Below are 23,375 nucleotides of genomic sequence, written 5' to 3'. Positions count from 1 at the left end.
CCTTAACTGTAAAATTGGAATAATAGCACCAATGTCCTAAGGTTATAAAGATAAAATTAGATAATATTTGTAAAGATCTTCGCAAACCTCAAAGTGCTATGTAAATGTAAGTTATTATGTATAATTATTCACTGTTTCTATGATTTGTTTTTTGTCCCACTTATTATTTAGGATTTCAGTATTGTCTCCTTTTGGGTCTGCATCTTTTGTTTATACTCCCTGAATTTATTATGATTTTTCATGTGTTATGAAATTTGTCATTTCTTCCTTATATTTATTTACAATATCTCTGGGCCTTAATATATAGTCAATTTTTGTAGAAATTCTGTGTGATTCTGAAAAATCCACACATTCTTTAGCAGTTTCATTTAAAAGTCAACACAAATCCTTTTGCTCCACTTTCTCCCAGCAATTTGTTCAATTCTATATGATTTTGTTCAAAAGATCTTTCTTTTAGATTTGTCCAAAACTGAAAGAGGGATATTAAAATCTCCTGCTATTCATGTAGCAGGTGTGTTTTAACTTATGCTGATTCATGATTTATATTCCAAAGCATTTGAAGCATACAAATTTAATATCAATATTAATTTATTATCTATGATTCCTTTGTATATTGTTTTTCCTATATTTTTCGTTTTTTCCTTATGTTGTAGGCAAATTGATAAATTAAGACGTAGACATTTAAGGTTACCTTATTAGGCTTATCAGGCAAGGCTGGAGAATTCCAAATGGAATGGGGAAGAAGAAAGGACTTCTTGAGGTGGACTCCATGTCGGCTGAATGCAGTTAAACACTGTTCAACTGTCTCAGTGGGAGAATTCAGGGAAAAAGTGGATTTTTGTTGAGTGTGTCAAGATCTGTCCTGAATTGGTGGACATCCCAGGCTGGTTCAACTCCCTAACTTTACCAATTCTGTGGATTACTTGCTGAGGATCTAGGAAAGCCATGACAACACTGGAGTTGAAGTGGACTCAGTTATGAAACACTCATTTTCCTTCCAACCTGCCCCACTAGACCTGATAGCCTGTGGTAGCACAGTGTAATTTGACTCATTTCCGTGACCCAGAAACCTACCCATAGTCTCCTAGTTTAGTAAAACCTTTCCCCTTCCTCCAATCCTAAACCTACTTAATAAACTGTTTTCTTCAAGCTTCCTGTACCTTTCTGAAACCCAAAGAACCCAGAGGAAAAGAAACATCATTTTATCACTGTTTTCCCCAGCTTATCATATACCAAAACCCAACAACTGTCATTTCCCAAGTTAATGTGGTTTCTCCCAATTCCCTCGTCCCTTGAATATCCCTTGTTGTCCAGTGTCACTCCTGACACTTGTGAGAGTGTGGGTGTGTCCTGGATTTGTTTGTGTCCTTTATAATTACCCTAGTGGCAATTTATCCTATTTCACTTTGAATATTGTTTTTCCTATATTCCTTTTTTTTTCCTTATGTTGTAAATTTTGGGTTTAGTTTTGTTTAACAACATGATTACAACTTCTAATCTTTTAGATTCACCTTATGATCTATCTGGTCCCCAAACCTCAAAGTTGTTTCTTCATTGAATTTCTGGTATCATGCCTTCCTTATCCATCTACTTAAATTTACTAGAAACTTATTTCCTAACTCTCACTTTGACCCATCTGGTTTGCCTAAAGAAAATTAAATGTCAGTCTGCTCTCATGCTCTGTGACCTGCCTCACCTTCCTCTTGATTAATGGCATAGACTAGTAATGGTGAAATTTAGGTGGGGAGGGTGATGTGAGCAATGTCCTCAAGTGAGGGGGAGAGGAGCAGCCCCATCCCATGTCTCTCTGGCTTTCTAGTAATGAATTCTGGTGAACTCTGTGCTGGGGTGATGGTGCATGCATCCACAGAATTTTCACACAGAGCAATTGAAATCTACTTGCATCTGAATTTGTAATGCAGTTTTCTTACATATTAAAATTCAATTTTTAGAAATTTGACTCAGTTTTTCATATGTTTGAGAAATAGGACCTTTATCAGAGATGCTGTAAATTTTTCCCCAATTTTTTGTTTCCCTTCTAATCTTGGTTGCATTGATTTTGTTTACAATCTCTTTTTAATTTAATATAATCAAAATTGCCCATTTTACATCCTATAATACTCTCTTGTATGATCGTAATTTTCCCTTGTCCATAGATTTGACAAGTTAACTATTCTGTGCTCTCCTAATATCCTAATGGTATCACCCTTTATCTTTACATTATGGATCCATTTTGACTTTATCTTAGTATATGGTATGACATGTTAGTTACCCATGTTGTTTTATGTATTGTGGAGCTAGTCTATTCTAGTGACCTACCATTCTATTTCTTAGCCAGTACCAGATTGTTTTGATGATTACAGCTTCATAATAAAGTGTGAGATCTGGCATTCCTAGGTCACCTTCTTTCACATTTGTTTTTAATGATTCCCTTGATATTCTTGATCTTTTTGTTCTTCTAGATTAAATATGTTGTTATTTTTTCTAGCTCAATTGGTATGGGATTGAATAAGTAGATTAATCTACTATTTTTGTAGGGCCAACAGAAGTGAAGAATACTTTTTTACATATTTAAATTAAGTTTGATTATATTTTAAAATTAAAAAAAAACAATTCTTGCTTCTTCTACCTTCCAAAAACAAGTAGCCAACTGCATATTCAAATCCTTGTTCTAAAACACTGAGCAGATTTAAAAAAAAAAAAAAAAAAACCTTTACCTTCTTTCTTAGCATCAAATCTGTTTATTGGTTCTAAGACAGAAGAGTGGTAAAGTCTAGGTAATGGAGGTTAAGTGTCTTGCCCAGAGTCACAGAGGAAGGATACATGCCTGAGGCCAGATTTAAACCCTGGATCTCCCATTTCTAGGCCTGATTCTCATCCACTGAGTCACTTGGTTGTCCTGACATTGAGAAAATTCTAAAACAATAACATTTAATAGGGAAGACCAGGCTTGGCTTAGAAAAGTGATTTTGTGAGGACAAAATGGAGAGCATACAGTAGTATAGCTGTCTGTTTGATAAAAAAAATAAAAGATCTTGTTTTGAAAAGCTGCAAACTCCATTTGAGTCTATAATGAGATAAGTAAGCCAATAAAAGTCAATGTGTTTTAAGGCAACATTGAAAGGCATAGTTTTCAGCGATAAAGAGGTGATTGTTTCAATAGTGGCCCAACCATACCAAATCTGGCCAGGAAACTGCATTTTAAGAAAGATATTGATAAACAGAGAGTTTTCAGAGGAGGATCACCAGAATGGGGAAGGGCTTTGAGGCTAGGACATGAAGATTCTTAGCTGGAAAAAAAAGAACACATCAGAGAAGGAAGGAAACATGGAAGGTTCTAAATTCTTGACAAATATCCCATTTAAATCTGTGAGATAGTTACTATTTTTATGCCCACTTTATAGTTTGGGAAACCAAGGTAAGCGGAGGTTAAGTGATTTGCTCAAGATCATACAATTAGGAAGTGTCTGAAGTTAGATTTGAACTTAGATCTTCTTGACTCTAGGTCCTCTATTCTTTTCCTCTATAGTGACAAGTTGGTTGAAAGGATAATTTATGAAAGCAAGACTAGACTTGTTCTATTGGGTCGCAAGGGGCATAACTGGAGGCAATAGAGTACAAATTTCAGAGGCAAATTTAAGCTTGGTCAAAGGAAAACTTTTAAACTATTTTAAAAGGGTTCCCTGTCATAGGAAGTCTCCCTGTATGGGCTAGATGATCTCTTGTTGATTATGTTAAAGAAGGGACTCTTTTGTGGATGTAGGCATAAAGTAGATAACCTCTGAGGCTCTTTTCAACTCTGAAATTCTGCAGTTCTGTGAGTTACTTGCCCAAAGTCACATTGACAGTATATACAAGATCAGAGATGCAAGAACAGATCCTTTAATTAGTTTTCCACTCTCCTGTGCCAGCCTACTTTCTCTTTTTCATACATCTCTTCAAATATTTGAAGATAACAATCATATCCTCTTCTCTTTTCTCTAGGCTAAATAACTACCCATCCTTCAACAGGTCCTTACTCAACATGGTTTCCAATTCTCTTGTTTTGATTATCCTCCTCTGAATGGGCTTTAATTTGTTAAGATAATTCATGGGTATCACAGAATAATAGATATAGAGTAGGAAGAGACACAAATCTATCCAGCCCAATCTTTTTTCTTTTCCAGATAAAAGGAAATTAAGGCAGAAAGGTTAGGTAACAGAGAGTGTGAGAGGAAGGATTTTAATCCAGACCCTTCCAAAGCTGAGCAGCAAGGGCTATGCCATGCTGCTTACTGCTTAGTCTTCTTTCCCCTGCTTTGCCACTTCTCTACAGAGGTTAATCTGGATCCTGATCCTAGCCTCTGCCCATGTCCAAAAAGCCCAAACACCTACACACACACACACACACACACACAAACACACACCTACCTCAGTTTTCTCTTTGGCTGTCTTTGCTTCCATGCTTCCATTTATAAATCTTTATTGATTACTTTAGTTGATGATCCAATGCTCCCCAAAGTCAGATGTGATTCTAGCTATTTGTCCCAAAGACTTTTTCTTTTGACTGATATTTAAGCCAAGTAAAGTTACACAGGGGTTAGGAAACCCAGTTTAGGTTAGGAAACAGCACCCCTCTAGCATTTTTCCATTAGCAGATTATAGGGATTAGTTTAGAAGGTTAGAAAGTTGACACCTTGAGCCCGGAAGGGATGAACTAGAGAATAATGCTGAGAACTGCCAGATGAAAGGCTGTGGGGATGAAAGGACCTATTAGAAGAGTTAGAACCGCCTGAGGAGCCATCAAGGAAATGAGCTGGACACTGGATTTCCAAAGGAAAGGGCTTTAGTGATAAACTTAACAATTTAAGGACATACCCTGCCCCACAAAGGAAAGTGATGATGGAGGGAAGGCTGAGGCATTAAATTGAATGTTAGTAACTGGAAGACTAGGATATTTTGTTTCCTAATGGAGGAAAAACTCCTTCACTTTGTTGCAGTTTTGTACAGATTCCCCTTACGTGGGAATACTCCTACTTTGTTTCAAATGCAATCCTGTTTTGAGAAATGAAGCAACACTGCCTTGCTCTGATCTGTTCCCTTTCTGTCTGGAGCAGCAGCAGCAGTCCTCCCCACCCCACTCTATCTGCACAACTGGCTCTAGTTCCCTAGCCAGCAATTTACTTTCTAGCTACTGATTGGCCAGGCTGAGGAGGGGGGGGAGGAAGTGGGGAGGGGTAAGGAGGGGAGCTGGCACAGAACCTCTATATATTCCTAAAGGAGGGAAAGACAGACCCATACCGTGCTGAAGTTGAGTTCGGGCAGTCTCAACATCTTGTTCACAGCTTGAGCTCAAAACCCAAGAAGTCAAAATGTGCAAGGGACTAGCAGCCCTGCCCCACTCCTGCCTGGAAAGGTGAGAACTTGAGTTTCTTTGGCTTCAGAGGCTGAGCCCAGTCAGTGCCTAAGAGGGTGACAGGATCCCTAGGTGCAGCGCTGGGTGATTGGATACTTGAGCAGAGGTGAAATGTGTGCCTGACTCAAAGCCATAATAAACTCTTTTTGGAGCTAGTAACCAACATAGACTTTAACAGAGGCTTTTGTTTTTGTTTTTATTTTTTAAACCCTTACCTTTCATCTCAGAATCGAAGTCGTGTATTGTTTCCAAAGCAGAAGAGTGGTAAGGGCTAGGCAAAGGGGGTTGAATGACTTACCCAGGGTTATATAGCTAGAAGTATCCGAGGTCACATTTGAACCCAGGACCTCTTGAATTCTGGCCTGGCTCTCGATCAACTGAGCCACCTAGCTCCCCCCTAGCAGAGGGTTTCAAAAGAAAATAGAAATAGAAGATAATGTTAAGATCTCTGGATTGGAGGAGCTAGAAGATTTGGGTTGGGAACCATAGATCTCATAGCTGGAAAGGACCTCAGAGAACATCTATTCCAGACCTCTTGTTTTATAGATAAGGAAACTTTATAGATAAAGTCCCAAAGTTAGCAAGTATCAGAAGGAGGCTTTAAGCCCAGGTGCTCTAATTCCAAGGCCAGGGTCTCCTCTTTCCCTCATTGTTCCTTTAGCAAATTCCAGCTTTTATAGCAGGCAGATGCATCATCTTGGGCAAGTCACAATTGGTCCTTAACTAAACTACCTCATTTACGTTTCACCTAAGGGAAAACTTCTTAACAAACTGAGCTTACCCGAAAGTTGAATGGGAGAGAGTGGGATTCCCCCTCTCTCATTTAGTTTTGAAATAAGGGAAAATTTCCTAATAAAACTTATCTTACCCCAAAGTTGAATGGGAGAGAATAGGATTCTTCATTTCTCTTTTAGTTTTGATGTAAAGAAAACTTAAAAGTTTATCCATGTCAAATGAGAGAGAGTGCGGTTCCCCTTCTCTAATTTAAATTTGATTTAAAGACAAACTTCCTAACTATTAGAGCTCATCCAAGTTAAATGGGAGAGAGTGAAGTTCTTCTCTCATTCAGATTTGCTGCTAGGGAAAACTTGCTAACAATTAAAGCTTATCCAAGTTAAATGGAAGAAAGTAAGATTCTCCCTCACTGGAGATCTTCCAACAAAGATTTTGTGATCGTATGTTATACTCGATCAGATACAGTTTGGACTAGAAGACCACTGAGGTAGCTCTAGGAACTTGTTGAGTCTGTTATCTGAAAAATGAGCCCTTCACTGTTTCAGTATGAGAAAAGTGTCATCTAGAGGTAGTGTCATTTATCTTCCCTCCAGAGTTGTTGTGAAGGGCAAATCAGATAGTGGTGGGTCATTGTTCTTGTTTCCATAAAGCCTTTACAAACTAGAGTTATTCTCCTTAAAGACCAAAGAGAAGGAGGTTGCCTCAAGGTGAGGAGTGTTTTTTGCTATGCTGTTCAAGAAGAGTAGATCCTTTGGTCAGAGGAAAATCCTTGGTGTCGAGCCCAGTAGAAGCTGGGCATCTGGGCATCACGGTTTTGATGCTGATTTTCAAATGGAATAGGTTGGAAAGGCAGCTTTGGAATGGAGGGATCTTGACCTAAACCTTCAGCAGTAAACTTGCATAGCATATTAGCCATCACTCTTAGATAGCATCAGCTACTGAGGCAGGTGAAAGGCCAGGTGGACACAATGACAGTTTACTTAGCTGGCATATTTTCTCAGGTAAATGTAGCCACGAACACCTCCAGGCTTGCTTGGGGCCTTTTTGCCTGTATAATATTCTGATGGGGAATGTCAGGAATTTTCAGTATTCTGAGATAATTAAAGAGCAGGAATGCAACATTGAACTCCTAGAAAATTTAACCCAACAGTCCCATCTCACTCCAACAGACTGCAATATGTTGGTGGATTTTCCCCCTCCTTAGAACCTGAATTTTGTTTTCGATAAAGTAACTGCATCTCTAATTGTTTATAGGAAATTAAATAATCAAGATACAACATAACAGCAACCATAAATGCCTAAACCATGTTTATGCAAGATTATGTAATGGTGCAAATGATTTGACATTGACTGCTTTAAATTATTAAAGCATTCTTTATATTATTATTAAATTATTCTAATAATTTAAATTATTTAATGCTTAATAAATAACTGAGTTCTTTCCATCCCAAGAGTCCAGCTTTGAAAATATTTCTCTCAAAGCAACATTATGACCACTTTTAAAAATGATAAAGTAATATGAGTGGCAGCTTTAGTATAAATAGGATGACATTAAGTCAAAAAGATCTATCTTTGAACCTTTCTGACATTCCCTTACTTTGTGACCAAAGAGAAACCACCTACCTTCTCCATCCTCAAACAACTTCCTGAGACTTATCTGTGAATTTATAGATGGATTGTGTCAAAGTATGCATCAAAGTAAAGGAAGTCCCCACACTGATCAAATTGCCAGTTCTTGGTGGATTGATAGAATAATGGATCAATTTATTTCCAACCAAATTTAATCATTTCACAGAAGTGTAAAATGAGATATGTCGGGGGCAACTGGATAGCTCAGCGAATTGAGAGCCAGGCCTAGAGATGGGAGGTCCTAGGTTCAAATCTGAACTCAGACACTTCCCAGCTGTGTGACCCTGGGCAAGTCACTTAACCCCCATTGCCTAGCCCTTACCACTCTTCTGCCTTGAAGCCAATACACAGTATTGACTCCAAGATGGAAGGTAAGGGTTTTAATAAAAAAAATGAGATATGTCAATATCCCAATACTTATTCTAATATATTTTGATGCTTTTAACACCCCAACTTCTATTATTAGTTGATTTTTAAAATTATTAATAAAAACATTAGTACCTATGTGTCCTTTTTTAAATGAGCAAGATGTAGCAATCAGACCTTGTAGTTTGCTGGGCTAATCTTGGGCTGAGTCAGGAGTATTTGATTCTAATCCTGGATATCATTGTTAACCTTCTCCTCTCTAAGAGAAATAATTAGGGCAGGTTTTTTTCCTTTCATTTTGAATTGCTGGTATCAGCCTTTTAAGTTGGTGGAAGACTTGACTCAAGCATGTAGAGTTTCATTTCCAGGTTGAGAGAGTCTATACTATTACACTTATTACATTAAGGCTATTCAAATTCTGGACTTCACTAATATAATATAGCTCCTAGGAACATAGGTTTTAAAGGTGGAAGGACCTTAAATGTCATCTTGCTCAACTTGCTCATTTTGCAGATGGAAAAACCTCAAGACAGAAAGTTAAATGACTTTCTGAGGTGACACAGGGAACAGAATGAGGATTGGAACACAGCCCCTCCAGTTCCACATTCACTTGAGGGTAACTTTAAATAGCTATTTCCCTTTGCCCATTAGAAATTAAATGACAGTGGCACTGTGAAGAATGCTGTATTTGTAATCTTAACACACCTAGGATCTCATCTCTGACATCAGTTTGTGTGGTCTCTGGACAAATCCTCTGGGTGTCAGTTTCCTTAAACATAAAATCATACCTGAGATGACTATTTCACAGGTTTCTTGTTTAGAAAACCTTTGCAAATATTAGCTATCATTTTAATCCTATAAAATCTGGCAGTTGTTTTTTTTGGGGGGGGGTTTGTTTTTAATTTAGGGTTTTGGGGGGGATGTAAAAAGGACAGGAGTGAGAAGTTATAAGGTACCTTCTTCGGACCTCAGCTTATAGAGGAGGTGCTATGTAAAATAAGGGTATTATGTGAAAGAATGCTTTTGGTTCTTTCTGGCTCAATCACAGAAAAAGCAGAAGGGGTAAAAACTATGCAACTTATAAATCAGTAGGCCTGAGTTTTAGTGTGGTCCTATAATATACTGAGCAGACACTAGGTGGCACAGTAGACAGAGCATAGGGCTTGGAATCAGGAAGACTCATCTTGAGTTCAAATCTGACTTCAGACACTAGCTATGCGACCCTGGCCTTAATCCTGTTTGCCTCAATTTCCTCATCTGCAAAATGAGTTGGAGAAAGAAATGGCAAACCACTCTAGTACCTTTGCCAAGGAAAACCCCAAACAGGGTCACAAAAAATCAGACTTGACTGAAATGACTGAATAATAATATACTATCTGAGTGACCTTGGGTTGGTCACTTTACTAGACTATAGAATCATCAAGTTTCCTTCTCTCTAAAATTAATGTGTTGGTCTACACAATCTCTAAATTCTCGTCCAGTATTAACATTCTGAGATTCTGTTTTACAAGACTAAGGTGTACCTTCTTAGCTCCTAGGAGCTCAAAGTCTAATAAGCACAAAAAGAAACTTGCACAAAAAAAGATATATGCAAGGTAAATTGGAAATAATCTCTGAAGGAAGTCACTAAGACTAAGGAGGACTGGGAAAGGCTTCTTGTGGAAGGTAGAATTTTAGTGGCATTTGACGAAAGCCTAGGATTAGAGATGATGAAGGGGAGCATTCCAGCCATAGAGGACAGCCAGTTAAAAGGCCAGTAGAAGAGAGTTTTAATGTGAAGAACAGAAAGGAGGCCATTATCAGTGAATAACAGTATGTTTATGAGAGTAAGGTCTAAGAAGATGAGAAAGACAGGTGGCCAAGGAGACCAGGGACTATCTTGTAACCAGGAAGCTTAAGTGTAAACAGTTGGCTAGGCTGTTTTTTTTTTCTCAGAATCGCCAGTGTTTTAGGAATGGTTTTAAGAGATCATTTGAGTTATAATAGAAGATGATTGTGTATTATCATTAAATTATTTTTTAAAACTATTGTTTCATATTGCTGCCATTTTCTTTATTATTTTCTTTATTTCTTTATTTTTTTAAACCCTTACCTTCTGCCTTGGAATCATATTGATTCCAAGGCAGAAGAGTGGTAAGGGCTAGGTAATGGGGGTCAAGTGACTTGCCCAGGGTCACACAGCTAGGAAGAAGTATCTGATTCAAGATTTAAACCCAGGACCTCCTGTCTCTGAGCCTGGCTCTCAATCCACTGCCATTTTCTAATGACCATCCCTCCCCACTTCTTCCTACCTTCCCCTCACTCCTCAGTAGAAACTTCTTCATAACAAAGTATACTGAGTATTCCAAAACTCTTAGAGAAGTTAAAAATTACTCTAAGAATTTAGAGGCATCAAGTAGTTAGTGAAAAACAACCCAACAAAATTTATTTTCTTACAGCAGATGCCTCATTCTGCATCTACAGTCTATATCTTTGCAGAAAAGAGCTTAGCAGTCATAAGATCACAGATTTAGAGATAGAAAGGATTGAAGAGATCACAGCCCAACCTTCTCACTTTATAGATGAAGAATTGAAGCCCTGAGAGGCTTAGAAACTTATCCAATTCACAGTTGAAGACATAGTCAGTGTCTCAAGTGGGATTCAAACTCAAGTCTTCCTGGCTCTCAAGTTCAGCAAGCTATGCTGCCCTTAATAAGTTTCTCAATACAAAAGTGACTCAGGATAAATATAAGCAGGAAGGTTGTTTTTTTTCTTGGTTTCACATAAAATAAAGTAAAATTAAAAAATAAAAACAACAATGAACTTGGCAGCTAGTGCCAAAGGAGTCAGTGGCAGAAAAAATTTGTAGTTGGAATAACCTGGCTTTGGAGTCCAGCTTCTAACAGTCACGTCTTAAGTTGGAGATGAATTACTAGTTGATGCTGGCAAGAGGGAATTTTGATTATGGCCTCCCTTCCAACCCCAACCCTTGCCAAAAAAAATTTTTTTAAAGGTACCATAGAAGTCAAGCTGTGCTGTAGCCTCCTGAGGAATCAAAACCAGAGCCAGAACAGACAAGGGTCTCAGTCCTGGAATTCGGGAGGGATGCCTAATCAAGCATGTAGGATTGTTGAAAGGAGATTAGTTTCAGGCCCAGCATATAACAACAGGATTGTGTTCAGATTTTTTCTTTTGGTTTGTCCAGACCTGTGATTCTATATGTCTAGGGAATTAATTTCCCAATGACACATATAATAGTAAGAATGATAGTAACAACAACAACTAGCATTTACATAGGACTTTATGGTTTAACAAGCACCTTACAGTTATCACATTTTATCCTCACAACAAACCAGGAAGATAGGTGCTATAATTATCTTCATTTTACAGATGAAGAAACTGAGGCAGGCAGGGGTAAGTGACTTGCCCAGGGACACACAGCTAATAATAGTCTGAGGTCACACTTAAACTCACATCTTCCTAACTCCAGGCCTGGGGCTCTATAATCATTGTGTGCCTCTATGTGTATCCTTCCACTGATTCAGATCTGCAACTCCTAGTCTTAAGTTGTCTTCTGAAGCATTGAGAGACAAGTGATTTGTTCAAGGTCACATAATAAGAATGTGGAAGAACCAGAACTCTGATCTTCAGACTCCCAAATCCAGAGTGATTTCCAGTTAAACCCTCCTTTCTCCAGGATCATTGTACTGGCTGTGCTGTGACCAGACCACTGTGAAACTGTGTGCCGTCTCTACTGTATTATATACAAACAAGAGTACAGTTGTTGGCATGGAAGATTTGGGAGGAAGAAATAGGACAAAAATTGCCACAGAACATAAAAAGAAAGAGGGATTATGAAGATGACAGAAAACTGCTTAATGGAGGTCTTAGAGATTTTGTTGTTGGTTTTTTAGTTTTGTTTTGTTTGAAATAAAAATGTTAGGACAGTGTTATGTGTGGCAGACCTGTACTTGTCTATTGGGAAGTTTAATCAATCGATAAACATTTATTAAGCACCTACTATGTGCTAGGCACTGGTCTAAGAGTTAGAGATACAAAAAGAGACAAAAGACAGTCCCTTCTGTCAAGGAACTAACAACCAAACAGGAGGGACAGCATGGAAACAATTATCAACAAAGTAAGTTATATACCGAATAGGGCAGTTAGGTGATACAGTGGATAGAGCACATAGCCTGGAGTCTGGAAGACCTGAGGTCAGATCCAGCCTCAGACACTTACTAGCTCTGTGTGGCCCTGGGCAAGTCATTCAGTCCTAATTGCCTTAGTTTCCTCATCTATAAAATGAGCTGGAGAAGGAAAGAGCCAACTGTTCCTGTATCTTTGCCAAGAAAACCTTAAATGGAGTCAGAAAGAGTCAGATACAACTGAACAACAACATATGCCAAAGAAAAAGGAAATCATTAGCAAGGGGAAAGGAATTGAGAGAATTTAAGAAAGGTTTCTAGTAAAAATGTTGGGGGGGTTCTTTGATTTTGAAAATAATACATAGTAAAATATATAAAATATATTTATAACACTAATATAATTTGATTGATATTAATTATTAATTATTAAATCAGATTAAGGTGAATTTTATTGACTTATTGACAGATTAATATAATTTTATTGATATTAATTATTAATTATTAAATCAGATTAATGTGAATTTCATTGATTTATCGATAGATTAATTTAATTTTATTGATATTAATTATTAAATCAGATTAATGTGAAATATTCAATATAAAAATATAATATTATCAGCATGACTGCTGGTTATGGGCATCTACATCATGAAGGAGAAATGAAGGATCAGCAGTGGTCAAAGTGGTATCTCAAATCCTTTGCCCACCCTAGGTGCCTGACTTCTCTCTAAGCCACTTATAAATTAAATTACAGAGAATGCTGGTGGCTGTCCTGTATTTACATTGGTTAAGGGAGTGCTCTATAGCAGTGAAATCCCAGGTTTGTTACCTATCCCTCACCTTCCACCCCCTCTATTGATTCCTCCTTCATAATATCAAGCAAAAACAATCAGACAATGAGGGGATGTCCGCAGCGTATTCAGCATTCTGCCCTAGCAATTAGAAAAAGGAATTTTGAAAAACATTTAGTTTTATATGCAAACAGAATATTGTCATAACTAGATTTTTTTAATTCAAAAAATACTGAAGCAGCTCAGTTAAGTGGGAGCCAAAGTTCTTGAGTTTGAATTCTGGCTCTTAAGTCTTTATTTCCTGTGTGACTTTGGGCAAATCACTCATTCTCTCTGGGCCTTACTTTTCTCATCTCTTTCAAATGATAGAAGTGGAACCACTACCCTCTGAAGTCCCTTCTTATTCTTATGGTTGGACATACCTTTGTGGAATATCTAACAGTTGACAGCATCCTTTCTGCTTTCAAATAGCTCCTAGGACATGAGCCAACAGGGGCAATTGTTTTGGAGTTCCCCCACTTTACCAGTGCATTTTGATCATGCTAATTTTGTACATGTGTTGGTGTAGTACTCAATAATAGAACAAAAATAGTGGCAAAATTTAAGCAAACTACTCCCATTAAAAAGGAAGCAATCCCTGCTCTCCTCAGGACTCCCACTCAGCAATTTCAGAAAACTCCTTATCCTGGCTTTATTTCATCCTTGTGACTTGGGGACCATTTCAAGCAGTTACTGTGCAAGCCCCCATATGTTCTAGCCAAGTCTACTCTCTCCATGGACGCCTCCACCCTAAGAACATCCTGTCTAGATTGTGTAAAGATTATGTTATAGAGAGTTTGGGGGAGGACAGATGCTAAAGAGGGATACTTTGGGAAAAACAAGGCTTAACAGCACTCTCTTCCGGTTAGGCAACATCCCCTACATGATAAGTGTTGAAACAGATTGTGTTTCGACATTCCCCCCCCCATATCTTCATCAGCTCCATAGTATTCTCCTAGCCTCCCACTTTCACCTTGCCATCTCTGCCATGGTTTTGGCAGACTCCTCAGCTACAAGCATCTGTCTTTTCCTCTGCTTTCACCTCCACTAAGCACACCCCATCTCTTTGTTCTAGCTGTTTTCCCTACTCCCCCATTATGATCTGTGATCCAAGTTCCCTCTGAGTAAAACTTCTGGCTTTCCCTTGGACCTGGCCTGATTATAAACTCTCCATCTCTATTGTTCTCATAGTACAAAACTTTTCTGATAAATCACAGTTCAATTTCTTGCCTTGATTAGGAGAGTAAAATGAAAGGGATTCATTGATTCAGGATCTCACAGTGTCTCAGGAACATTATTCTGACCTTTAGAATTATATAATATAAATGAGAGATACAAGAATTATATAGTATAGATGAGAAATACAGTGTGGCTAAGTGACTAGAGAACTGACCTCAGAGTTGGAAGACCTGAGTTCAAGTCTTCCTCTCACATCACTTCCAGTCTCTCAGTGTCACCAAGAAACTCTGAAACTAAACTGCAACTTATATGTAGGCAACTAAACATTCAGTGAATAGAATGTTGGACCTGAAGTCAGGAAGACTTGAGTTCAAATCCATATTCAGATACTTGCTGTGTGTCCCTGGGCAAGTCATTTACCCTCTGTCTGCCTCTATTTTCCTCATTTGTGAAAGAGGAATAATAAGAGCATCAATATCCCAGGGCTGTTATAAGGATCAAATGAAGTATTATTTATAAAACACTTTTCAGACTTTAAATTGCTATATAAATGTTAGCTATTGTTAAAGAAAGTAAAGATTCTGCACTAGGAGAGAGAATTCCTTAGCAGAAACTCCCAATCTTGATGAAATCAGTTTTTTTAAGTGTAGATGATTAATAACTTTGATGATGTAGTAGAAGTTGGTGTTTCACATTAGACTGGGTTAGTGCTATTCTAGTAATTGAGGAATCAGTTGTTTTTATCTTTATACATCCAGTCCTGATAATAATCTGTTGTGTTTTCTTTTGCTTTTTTTCTTCGAAAAATCCAAAGGAAGTGGGGAAAATGATTTATTCAGGGTTACAGCTCTTTTAAGATCAAATGATGCATCATAGGAGCACTCCATTGGTAGAGAACAAGATCAGTGCAAGGGCAGGCTGGTGGGAACCTTCTTCACCTTTTAGTGGAAGGAATGTGTTCTGTAGTACTGAAGAAAGATCCCTAGCCTTGGTACAGAAACACTTGAGAGGGCAGCCCAGCTTCAATACATGCTTAGCCTAATAGTCCTTGGCAAATTTTTTTAGGTCTCATCTTCCTCATCTATAAAAATGGGTATAAAAATACTCATAGTGCCAACCTCACAGAATTATTTTAAGGGAAATTCTCTATAAACTTTTTTTCCTCATGTAAAACCTATTTCTATGTTAGTCATGTTAAAAAAAAGAAAAATGAAAAATAATATGTACTCAGAGTGCATCAATTCTCTCTGGAGGTGGATACTATTTTTTATCCATTTATCCTTTGAAATGATCTTGGACCATTGTGCTGATCATAGTAACTAAGTCTTTGACAGTTGATCATCATTATAATCTTGCTCTTATTGTGGACAGTGTTTCCCTGGTTCTGCTCATTTTATTTGCATCAGTTCACATAAGCCTTCTTAAGTATCCTGCTTATATTTTCTTAAAGTAGTGCCCCTTCACAAACATATACCATGACTTGTTCAGCCATTCCACAGTTGAAAGGCAACACCTCAATTTCTAGTCTTTTGCTATCACAAATAGTTGCCCTAAATATTTTTGTACAAATAGGATGAAAGGTCCTTTTCCTTTTTTCTTTATTATTGCTAGGTCAAAGAGTATGTACAGTTTTATAGCCCTTTGTTGCAAATTATTTTTTCAGGAAGATGGCCCAGTTCACAACTCCACTAACAATGCATGTGTCCCAATTTTTCCAAATCCTCTTGAGTATTTGTCATTTTCTTTTTTTTGTTTGTTTGTTTGCTTGCTAATCTGATAGGTATAAGTTAATAGCTCAGAGTTCTTTCAATTTGCATTTCTCTAATTATAAATGACTTAGAGGAAATGTTCTGTAAACCTTAAAATCTAAAGCAATCACTGCCAACATTGCTAGAGGCTCTAGACAGTGGTCTTTTGAAAGGGCTATCTATACTAACCACTACAGAAGGCTAAGAGAGTCTACATGGGGTGTGTTTCTGGAAACTAATCAAATGCCCTAATTTGCACTGTTTGCAGATTTTATTCAACAGAAAGGGATGTACTGGAGTCAGTCCTGACCATGCCTGTCAATTGTTAAATTTTTAGTGTGAGTTTTTACATATTGGAAATCAATAAATGCTACATATTAGGGCTTGATTTATTCTTTTGTTGATTGTCTAGACTTAAGAAAGTGATGGAAAATGTTAATAATATAGATTAAACTAAATAGTATTTGGTCTCTCTATATAACATTATGGGCATATCTTTGTAACCATTGTGTTTTGCTGGAGAGAGAACAGGAGGAGAAGGAGGACAGGTCCCACTACTTTACCTTCCCTAGCAGAGACCATTGCAGAGAGGAAGTTTTGCACTTTTGCCTCTGTCCTGTTGACTGGCAACTACCTCTCTCAGACTATTTTAGGAAAACCTTGCCTCTATTCTTCAATTCACTCCCTGCTGCAAGGCCATGGAACTCTGCTATTTCTTCCCACCCCCAATATAGTCATGAGCCAGAAAACCATGATCAAATCAACTTTGCCCATGATCACACATGGGATATTTCATTTTACTCTCTTACTGCCTTATTCAGTAACTTACCAGACCAAAAAGCCTCTCCTTGGCCAGTACTCTTGGAATGCATGTAGTTTTCTTCATTAGAATGCAAAATCCTTGAGGGTAGAGACTATTTTTGCTTTTGTTTTTGTGCCTCCAAGGCTTAGCATGGTATTTGGCACATAGTAAGTTCTCAATAAATGCTTTTATTTATTTTTTTTCAGCACCATGACATAGAATAGAAGGTATGGCAAGGGGACAGAATTTGGATAATCCATGTGAAGCTAATGGAATCAGTCACATCTTTTTAGTAGTACTCCATCTTAACCAATATAGAGCAAGATAAAATATTTTGTATGATCTCTACAAAGATGGGAATTAGTTTAGACTCTTCATTCCATTCCCCCCTCCATTGAATTTGGTTGACATATCTACTACTTCAATGAATTTGTCATTTCATCGATACAGACAAAAAGGTATGACCTTCTTATACCCACCATGAACCTCTTTGTTATCCTTTGAGTCATGAGTAATTTTGATTCTTCTTGGCACTGGAGTATTGTTCATGATTCCTAGAACCATAACATGAAAGGGAGTATGTGAATGTGAGAAGGTGTGTTTTGGTGATTGAGGGCAGCCAGGGATCATTGAAAGCATTGTGTAGTTACTCAAATGCAACTCAGCCTCCCTCCCCCTACTATTATAGACTTACCTCAACTATCTTCTGGACCCAGGGAAAAAAAAGAAATGTTTAAGCCTGTGTCATGGAACTCTGTGGTAATCTGTTGAAGACAATGAATGAATCCTTTCAGAGTAATTTTCAGTGAATAAGATAAAATAAGTAAATTTACAAAGGAAACAAATTATATTGAAATGCAATTATTAAAATAGGAGGGTTTTCTAGTCCACAGGCTCAGGGCTAAGAACTCCTAATTAAAAAGGAGGAAAAACCTCTTAGATGAGTCCTATGGTATCTACCTGGAGCCATTAAAATTCTACAATCTCCAAAAGGTAATGTAGCCCAGATGCTTCCTCTTGTTCCATTCTAGGCTGGCCTTATTGTCTATTTGTGGTATATATCCAGGGTATACTACACTGAAGGATGGGCTTATAAATTATCCAGCTAACAGAAAATTATAATCTGGAAAATATTCAGTGTTTTCACATTAAAATTAAAGCAACATCTCCACCCTCTTCTTATCCTACAAACTAAAGAAAGGAAAATCAACAGTCTAGCACTGAGCAGTACTGATAGTACATTGTATACCCTAATTGTGTACCTCCTAGGAAGGACACTTCTGTATGACCAGACAAGGATACTGAACCGTTGGGAGAAATCAAATGATTAGCTACATTCCCCAATGGAAATTCCTCCCTGTTCAAGTATGAGTCATAAGAGAAGAAGGGATCTCTACAGTGGTACAGTGAGGTCTTGATTGCCTTAACTTATTGCCGGAGGGATAGCTCGGAGTGTTGAACTCCCAGTTTTGAAAAAAATACATTTCAGTGCCTGGTAATTGTTCTTCCTCATCAGGAAATCATTCCCAATCTGAATCTAAAAGGTTTGCTACACAAGACTGATTGGTTTCATTTCTTTCTCTATAGTGGATAGTATTCTGGACTAGAAGACATAGGTTTGAATAATGCCTTAGAAACTAGAGTATAGGACAAGATACCAGTCATTAATCTCTATGAGCCTTACTTTATCTAAAAATTGGAGGCAATCATAGCGCTTCACAATTACTTTTGTAAGGTTCACAGGAAATGTATATTAAGACCTTTATAAACCATATGTGTGTGTGTGTGTGTGTGTGTGTAAATATTTCAGAAGTGTCTTTTGTACAAAATCTGTGATTTCATTGTTTTAGGGAACCAGAACTGGGAATCACCTTTAATTTAAAAATGGTGAAAGAATGTCTATCATCAGGATAGAGTTAATCAGATCTTTCTTGAAGCAGAGCTAGAGGACTTCTAAAGTTTCTGGGAAGTTAAAAGACAAGTTCTCCATGACTTCCTAATATTGATATCCTATAGCCTTCAGGTAAATTTCAGGAATGCCTAGATTCCAAGATCTTCTCTTAGGTCTCTCTGTCCCAACTTGTTTAACAAAAAGCCATAGACTTAAATTCATAATCATGAATTCATAAAGTAGACTTAAATTCATATTCAAACCAAATATCACTTTTACTTTTCAACAATTTAGATTATCTATATAAAATTAAAGGAAGCCAATACTTGATACTTACTTCTCCTAGAACCAATGGGACCCAGAGATCAAGAGAATTCTTTGGTTCTAAGATCTTAAGGAATCTTATGGAATAGAGGATTTTGATCTTTTTTTAATGTTGTGAACCCCTTTAATAGTCTGGCAAAACCTTTGGACTTCTCATCTGAATAATATTTTAAATACACAAAGTAAAATACATATGAATACAATGGAGACCAATAATGAAATACAGCCATTAGGATATTTTTTTAAAAAACAAGTTAAAGGCTATTGCAAAGGATACTTCTAATCCAAATCTCTGATTTTAGACATGAGGAAATATTATAGAGAAATTAAGTAGTTTATTCAATGCTATCTAGACACCAGCAGATCTGTTTTACTTTTTTTCCCACTATGTCATTGCAGCTTCTTGCCTTGCTCACATAATCCATTCTCTATCTCCAAGAAGGACCACAGAGTATCATGAGATAAATGATTTCCAGGGAATTCACATATTCCATTTTGGGGACCATTCCTGATGCTGTTTATCTGAGTTACAGAAATCCAGAGAAAGGAGTATTAATTAATTCAGTCAGAGCTAGTCAATATGAACATGAACCGAATTAAGACTGGAGGCCAAGAGATAAGATATCTTCAATTTTCTGCCCTTCTTTCAAATTTCAGTCTGCTCTTAGAAAAAACTAGGACATCAGTGTATCATAAATACTGAAAAAAGGTAAATCATCTCCTCTGTTAGTCCCCTCTGCCAGCAAGTGAGCTTTGTGTCATTGATCCAGAACTTGGACTGAAGTTTGCCCTATGTTCTGGTGGATCTGTCCCATGGTAGCTTGATTGACCAACCCGTTTCCTCTCTGTTGAAAAATAATTACAGAATGTTAGAACAGAAAGGATCCTTAGAGATGGCCAAGTTTGAGCCCCTCATTTTGCAGGTGAGAAAAATGAAGACTAAACTCAACTGGACAAGTTGTTGGAGAATGATAGTTAAACTAGAATTTCATCTTTTATTTTGAATCAGTTCCTCATATGATTTCCAGTTTTTCTTTCTAGATCACAAGGAAAAGATTTAACTTCATGACAGCATGCTGTAGACTGAACTAAAAGTACAAGAAATATCACCTGACCTGTCACAACCTCAGTTTCCTTTTCTGTAAAATTAGGATGAGGCTGAGTTTTTTACCTTGTAATTCTCTAATCATGGTGTAACAGAGCAGATAATTTGAAATCTTAAGACCTTATTTTGAATCTGACCTTTGCCACTAATTAGCTGTATGATTGTGGGCAAATCATCTAACATAGTTAGATAGCAGTAAAATGAGGACAGCTAGGTGGCACGGTGGATGGAGTGCCAAGTCTGCAGTCAGGAAGATCTCAGTTTAATTCTAGCCTCGGACACTTACTAGCTCTGTGATCCCTGGGTAAGTCAGTTAACCTTGTTTGCCTCAGTTTCTTAATCTATAAAATGAGCTGGAGAAGGAAATGGCAAACCTCTCCAGTTTCTTTGCCAAGAAAACCCCAAAAGGAGTCATGAAGAATCAGACACAACTGAAATATCTGAACAACAAAATGAGAGGGTTACAGTAAAGGGTCTCAAAGATTCCTCACAGCATTTACTGCATCTGGAATTCTATGTGATTTGGAGCGTTCAGCACTTTGTACTTTAAGCACAGAAGCTGTTTGTTCTTCTTCACTTGGCTTCAGATCTCAACTGTACAAGGATAAGCCAAGGAATGGATTTTCTTTGAAGCAGTTATTATAGTTTAAAAGGGGTGGGATTGAGCCCACTCTTACTTCTTATCTTATCAGCACTTGTCATTCCAAAGGAATGAATGAAATACTTAAAAGTTATATGTTCCTCATAGATAATGATGGAAGGAATGAAGAAGTAAGATTTCCTCCAGCCTTTTCTGCCTTGTTTTTCCCCCCTGATATTGTGGGAAAAATTTATTTCATATTGAGAGTCTAGGCATTTAAACTTCAACTGTATGCAGGGGTGTGCCAAAGTGATGCTCACATGTTTGGTGTGAATATTCAGACTTTGGAAAATGATACAAACCAATGCTTGATCTATTTGTTTGTTCATCATCTTAAAGTGCATAATTAGCTTAAAATGCTAATAATATAGATTACATTTAAAAGTAGGTCATGTATATTTTTTTTTCTGGAGAGTTGATTGTTGAACATTTATCATCACATCCCTGACTATGTCAATCTAATTGTTTTTGATGTTTAATATCCCAGGAATCTCCTGTGCAATTGATATTGATTCTACCTCTACCAATAAAGTTTCCCACCCTTCTGTGAGCTTTGTAGACTATGAAATTTGCTGTGGCTAAAAAATAAATTACCCTTTAGTCAATTTGAAACTGCAACTCTATAAACCTAGGTTGGTTCCCAGACTAGTATGTTGCTAGACAGATGTTAGGACCTATCCAAGCTTGTACTTGATGGTCCAGCCTTCAAGATCATAGTAGAACTTACTCAATTTTTTACCTTGATGGTCCAGGGTCACCTCCATACCAGGGGGACATTAACGAAGAGTATGATCCTATTATTCAAACCCTGGTTTCCCTCACTTTTTAGAGCTATATCATGGTTCATACAACTCCTTAAAAATGGGATGACAATCTGTAGGTATCCTTTATTACCAGGTTTATCTCACATTGAGGGAAAGAGAATGAACATTCACATAATATCAATTAGGTGCCAGGCACTGTGTTAAGTACCTCTTAGAGGTATTATCTCATCTGATCCTTCCAAAGGGAGGTTATTATCCCCTTTTTATGGTTGAAGGAACTGAGGGAAACAAAGGAAATAACTTGCACAGGGTCGCATAGTGAGTGTCCAAGACGATATTTAAACTCAGGTCTTCTTGACTCAGACCCAGAGCTCTATCCATTGTGCCACCCTGTTGCTCTTGCATCTAGCTGGTTCCCTTCTGCATTCTGTGCTTCGGATCAACTGGCCTACGAACCGTGTCTTTCCAACTTGTACACTTTTGCTCATGCCATTTTGTATAACTAGAATACTCATCTTTCAAAGTCCAACTCAGATGTCATCTCCATGAAGTCACCTTTACATGGCACATAGCCATCCTCCTCTATAACACACCTATCATGAATTATTATTTATTATAGTTATTCAGTTATATTTCTTATCAGTTTAGACTATAAATTCCAGGGAATGATACTTTCTCCAGATTCTCTCCCAGAACCTCAATCAGTGCTCTGGACCCAGTAAATCATTAAGAAATGTTTGATGGATGAATGGGCTAAGAGAAATGCAGAATCAGACAATCCTGGAATGTCAAATCTGCAAGGGCTCTTAGAGATCGTTGGATCCAACTCCTTTATTTTACAGATGATGAGACTGAGATCTGAAGAATGAATTGCTCAACGTCATACTACTAATCAGTGGTGGAGCTAGGATTAGGACCAGGGTCTTGGCTTATGTGTCATAGAACCAGAGACTGTTATGAATTCATGTCAAACACAAGACACATGGATCATCCACATATCTGGCATACTGGTGGTACCCCTCAACCTTAACCTACTTATCAGTCTGATTAGATTGGCCTTAGCAAGTGCTTGAGCAACTTGTCAACATAAGCTGCTTTGGATCTATTACCTCTTTTCCTACCAAGCAGAAATTTAGCAAGCTTTAGAGATTCATAGAATGTTAAAATTGGAAAGCCATACAGGCTAATCCTTCTATTAAATTTCTTTTCAATAAATAGCTATTTGTTGTCTCCCTTCCCTTCCTCTCCCTCTTCCCATTGGGAAAACAACAACAACAAAATCCTTATAATGACTATTCATAGTCAATCCAAACAGACTTCTGCATAAGCTACATGTATGATGTCTCATACTGTCTCTTCAGTCTATTACTTTTTATATCAGGAGGCAAGAAGCAAGCTTCATTCTCATTTCTCTGAAGTTGTGGTTGGTTATCACATTGATCACAGTCATTGTGATATTATTTTATTAAATTTATTTTATATTAGTTATATATATTTTAATTATATTAATTATATATAGTTATATTTTATATTAATTATTTTATTAAATATTTTTAAATATTTTTCCAGATTTAATGTTGATAGAATTTTCATTACTCATTTTCTGAAATTTTGCAATCATGTTTTCTCTGTCTCATCTTTCTCCCCTTCCCAAGATGACCAGTAATATGATATAGGTTGCGCAAGTATTATCATTCAATAGGTATTTTCCATGTTCATCGTGTTGTGAAACAAGACATATATTATTTACACTAGAGAAAAATTCTCAGAGGAAATAAAATGAATGATGGTATGCTTCAATCTACATTCAGACTGTTAGTTTCTTCCATGGTGGTGGATAACC

At 37.3% G+C, this 23,375-nt stretch overlaps 1 protein-coding gene across 1 annotated transcript in view; it reads left to right on the top strand.

Moving 5' to 3' along the window:
- Positions 1–5,300: 5,300 nt before the first annotated feature.
- RGS5 (regulator of G protein signaling 5) overlaps positions 5,301–23,375 on the top strand; it is a 96,131-nt gene continuing 78,056 nt past the window's right edge. Inside the window, exon 1 of the mRNA XM_044675564.1 lies at positions 5,301–5,395. Within this exon, the coding sequence (XP_044531499.1) occupies positions 5,352–5,395 (44 nt within the window). The 5' untranslated portion in view covers positions 5,301–5,351. The remainder of the gene's footprint in view (positions 5,396–23,375) is intronic.

This window comes from Gracilinanus agilis, chromosome 4, assembly GCF_016433145.1.
Source record: "Gracilinanus agilis isolate LMUSP501 chromosome 4, AgileGrace, whole genome shotgun sequence".
Taxonomy (NCBI): domain Eukaryota; kingdom Metazoa; phylum Chordata; class Mammalia; order Didelphimorphia; family Didelphidae; genus Gracilinanus; species Gracilinanus agilis.
The sequence above is the reverse complement of the archived record's forward strand: the minus strand, read 5'-3'. Positions and strand labels throughout refer to the sequence as shown.